Below are 4606 nucleotides of genomic sequence, written 5' to 3' on the forward strand. Positions count from 1 at the left end.
AACCATTCCGTGATTCTATGATAGATGTGTACGATAGACAAAAATTCCAGGCTAGGAGAGCAGCACAGCAGAAGCTGGGCTTTCAGCTGCTTTATCTCCAATGTTTATTCCAGTTCCTCTCCAAACTGGTTTTCAAATATAGGAAGCAGCAGCCAAGGGCTGTGCCTGCTGGATCCGTTCATAGCCAAGGCCTCACTCAAGCACCTGCAGCTCTTCCAAGGGACAGAATTAGCCTTTCCAACAGCCTTGTGTTGGCACATCCCACATCTTACTCAGAACTTTATTCCACTTTTTTGTCCCTGGGATCACTACCAGAACAAAAACCTTGTTTCAGTGGGTAAGAAACCGGAACTTTTCGTTTATTTTCACGTTTGATACACACACACCCTAATGAGTTCTTTGAAAGTAACTCGTATTTTCAACTCCAGGTTCTTCCCACTTACTTCCCTAAGGCCTTCAAATTGTCTCACTCTTTGACATAAGCAACTGCCTGGCTTCCAAAGGGATCTTTCCTTTACGATTAAATCATTTAATGATTTTCTCCAAGTCTACATCCTTCTGTGCTTGTACTGTAGGAGCACGTGAAGGATGAATCATTTAGACCCAATCTTTTTTGTAACACAAAATACTTGGGTTTACATTTACAAAATATTTTTAAAACAAAATATATGGGGTTTGCCATGTAATAAAACCAAACTTCCTACAGTTAGACATAATAATCCAGAAAACTCTGCCTCTAGATTATGCGGTACGACAGGAGTTCAACAAACTTCCCTCCTCTGCCCCCACAATTACTATGGTTTTGACAGCAGAAACTTTAAACACCAACCAGAACAGCACAAAAAGCCACCTCAGCACTAGGCTGAGGGAGTTACCGTGCCTCGCAACTCCGTGCCACCAAGCAGATACAAAAGCAGTTCATGCCGATGGACAATACTCACTGCCGTGGAATACTCCATAGTGGTGTTTGGAACTTCACCCTCAGTGTGGTATTTCAGGCGAATATAGACGGAAAACCGAAGTCCTTTGCAAGAACACGAAGTGCCAGAGCCAACGCGTACGCAGAAAGATGCTTGATGCGCAGCATTACGCGACGGGAGCACACTAAAGCAAGCCACAGAACATGATATGGAAGTTAGCAGCTAGGAGTCAGATCCACACTCACAGGCGTTGTGGACCAGTTCTGTAACCGGGCTGAGACAGACATTTTCACGTGGGAAGAACACGGGATACTCACGCTGGGTCATACCTCCACCAAGAGTGGCCAGCCAGGTACTGGGAAAGGTCCATGTTTGCCTACAGTTACCAGACAGGCAAAGACTGAACTCTGCTTTAGTGAACGGCTACGCTGCTGTGTGTACCCACAAAAAAATAGGATGCAAGGATTCTTTATGTTTCAATTACCACACATTCATCCAACAGCAGAAAAGCTTTTCTTTAATCCCAAGGACCCTATCTATCTAGGCTTACTTCCTATGAAGGGGCAAAAGAGAACTACCAACAGTCCTCTCACTTCAATACCGATCAATCTGTGTATCAAGCTTACGTTAACACACAGTGAAAAAAAAAAAAAACAAAACATCAATGTACCCAGACAGAAAAACACATTTAGAAACATGAAATTTATCAAATTTTGTTTATTCACAGTCACATGACTCTAGAACAATTTTAACGGTAAGACTTCTGGTAGCGTGCACGAGCACCAGGTCCTCCAAATTTCTTGGATTCACAACGGCGAGGATCTGCAACCAGCAGAGTCCTATCATACTGGATTAGAATATCCTTGATCTCCTTCTTCGAAGCCTCATCAACATCTGTTAAAAAAAAAATTTAAAATTCTTCAGTTTAAGAGGTCTCACGTGGAACAAATCCATATTAACATTTTTTTGCACCACCAGAAGCCACACATTTCCACTTAAGGCTATTACAACAATCAAAACAACTTACATTTTTGATAGTAAGCCACCAATGCTTTGGAAATAGCTTGACGGATAGCTGTTACAAAAAAAAAAAAAAAGGGTTAGTAAGGATTGAAAATATATTTTAAACGTAAACACAAAGTCCCGGTTATCTGAGAAACCTGTTGCCTTGTTTTCTGCCAAATTGTCCTTTCCCTCCTTAATCTACCCTCCCACATACTCCACGCGACCTTTACTTTGGCAGATCTGAAGAAATCTGTGCCAAGAGGCCACCCACAGTTCATGCATTGATTTGACAACTGCCAGCTAGCCAAGGAATTGCACAAGGGCAGTCTTGATCACCTTCTCTCCTGAGTACTAGCGTGGGTTCATCTTCTACCTACACGCAGTCAGCTTGCAAAATCGTTAGAAACACAGTTCTCTGAAATGTCTGTACTTTTCAACAAGGATAAAATTCACTAGCATGTTGAAAAAGCAGGGAGGCCAAAGGGACAATAGGACAGCACGAGCAGTTCTTCCAGCACACCTCAACAAAACCAGCTTGCGTCACAGTAACGCAGTAAGGGGAACTCAAACCAGAGTATGGGAGTAACTGTAAAGTTGCTGTGAGGCTGTTACTATCTGTCAGATCAGAATTTTGATGAGAATCTGAATTTTCTGAAAAACTAGTACAATTGAGACTGAAACACGTCCCTGCTCTTTAGGCAGCTTCAGCTCCTCTTCACTAATCTACACCCAAACCAAAACAGCAGAACAAATCACCATTTGTAAAAGAGCAACATCACTAACAGCTAATGCAAGTATGTTCTCAGACTTCTCCGCAGGAGCAAACTGCCTAACTTTGCAGGTCACCTGAAAGGTGCTTCCAAACAACACGGAAATTTATGACTAAAAAGAATAATTTGTAATAATAAACCCCCTTTCCCTCCTTCCAAGCCCTCTGTGCTCAGCTGCACTTCAACTGTTCTGTCACACTACAGGACCCAAAGATCACTTCCTCAACTTCCTCAAAATGCCATCAATTTACATCATCCAACTCACTCCAGATGTTACAGTCTTGCGCATAAAATATAACCATACACCCTTATGAAAAACTACACTTGCGCAGCAGAAAAAGAAACGGAACATTGAGATGTGCAAGTTACTGTTCTAAACTCAAGCCTCTCAAATATGTGGCTTGACCCATTCTAGCCCACACCCGAGATCCCACAAAAATCCTACCGTAGATTTGCGCTACATGGCCACCGCCCTTTACGCGGACTCTGATGTCAACACCAGCAAATCGTTCCTTCCCCAGGAGGAGGACAGGCTCAAGCAGCTGGGAAACAAAACAAAGGAAGAAAATTCATTTGTGATCAGGAACAAGGATTAGAGCTTGTAGTAGGTTTACCAGATGCAATGGTATTGAACATTTTGAAAAATGGGGCCTTGATTTTACAAGCACACACCCCAAAAAAATTAAGTACACCTCTTGCACAGTTCTTGGACACCTACTAGTGCTGTTATAAAATAAATATACTGATCTTATTTTTTCCAAGTTTGATAAATCTTAACAGTAAAGCATATGCACACAGGAATTAAGAGCAAGGGAACAGTTTAAATAGAAATTAATCAGAAAATTAAATCAAGTTTATTAAAATTGTAGGTGGTTCTCTCCACTACTTACTACCCTTTAGACTTATCTCGTCAGTTTTAGACCCTCTCGGCAGTGTTCAACTATTAAGTCCTAAACAATCTTTTAAAAAGGAGTTTTAAATCACCCATTTTAACAAAAAAAAAACCAAACGTGAAGTGCTGAAAATACTCCACATAATCACACTAACATACATGAATACAATTCAGCAAAAAGCCCACCCCTCCCAACAAGGCAATCATAGGACAGTTTTCTGAGTTTTCGTTACACTGTCTACATTCCAAGTAATCAGGTAGCACACAACCAAAATCTCAGTACTGTCAGTAAGGGAAGCAACTCTTTTCCACCCCCAAGCAATTACGCATATAAGGGTATTTTAACATCCGTAGCAGGAGGAAGGCTGGGTGGATGCTTACTTTATACTGCAGAGTTCTGGGCTCAATCATTTCCAGAGGTCTTCCATTCACTTTAATGAGGCCATTTCCTCTCTTGCAGTGGGCAACAGCAGTTGCTGTTTTCTGAAAATCCAAACGCACATCAGTACAGCATTTCGGTTTTGCACTACATGCGCAAAGTGAATTTTTGTTTAACAATCTAAAAATCTCACGATGTCGAAAATTAACATCTCACACTAAACAAAACAGTACCACTCCTTACATTCCCAGGTATGGACTCACAATATTCATGCACGGTTATAGTAAAATTACGTTTAGTTTATAGTTTTATGTGTTATTGTTTATATAAGATTTACTTATGAGAGAAAGAGACCCCCTCCATTCTGCAACATGGAGCTTTTGCGTCTCAGTTTCTTACAAAAGCCTGTCCCCTATAATTACCCAAGCCACTGAATTCCAGCAGTGTTAACTTTACCGTACCACCACCACCTCACGACTATCGGACACGAGCAATAATGAGCTAGGCCCCTATGGCCTGCGGACGGTGGCGGCGGTCGCTTCCGAAAGAGAGGGCAGAGCTCCCACCCGGAGGGCCCGGGCCCACTCCCCAGGAGAGCAAATCCGTCCCCCGCTCCCGCGCGGTGCCAGGCACACGGCGC

General features: G+C 42.3%; 1 protein-coding gene across 1 annotated transcript; it reads right to left on the reverse strand.

The window, feature by feature from the left end:
* Positions 1 to 1620: 1620 nt before the first annotated feature.
* RPS16 (ribosomal protein S16) lies at positions 1621 to 4086 on the reverse strand. Its single transcript, XM_010150006.1, has 4 exons — positions 3969 to 4086; positions 3141 to 3237; positions 1948 to 1995; positions 1621 to 1814 (listed from the first exon to the last, which is right to left on the reverse strand). The coding sequence occupies exons 1-4, from the start codon at positions 3996 to 3998 to the stop codon at positions 1669 to 1671; spliced, it is 321 nt and encodes a 106-aa protein (XP_010148308.1). The 5' UTR covers positions 3999 to 4086; the 3' UTR covers positions 1621 to 1668.
* Between the last annotated feature and the right edge of the window lie 520 nt (positions 4087 to 4606).

The sequence above is a fragment of the Eurypyga helias genome, unplaced genomic scaffold (genome assembly GCF_000690775.1).
Source record: "Eurypyga helias isolate BGI_N326 unplaced genomic scaffold, ASM69077v1 Scaffold49194, whole genome shotgun sequence".
Lineage (NCBI taxonomy): Eukaryota > Metazoa > Chordata > Aves > Eurypygiformes > Eurypygidae > Eurypyga > Eurypyga helias.

Excerpts from the sequence above, each read along its gene's own strand:
- RPS16 (XM_010150006.1), bottom strand. The coding sequence starts at position 3,998 with ATGATTGAGCCCAGAACTCTGCAGTATAAA. Across the intron at positions 3,238-3,968 it reads CCAGAACTCTGCAGTATAAA|CTGCTTGAGCCTGTCCTCCT; the intron begins GTAAGCATCCAC and ends TTTGTTTCCCAG. Across the intron at positions 1,815-1,947 it reads GGTGGCTTACTATCAAAAAT|ATGTTGATGAGGCTTCGAAG; the intron begins GTAAGTTGTTTT and ends TTTTTTTAACAG.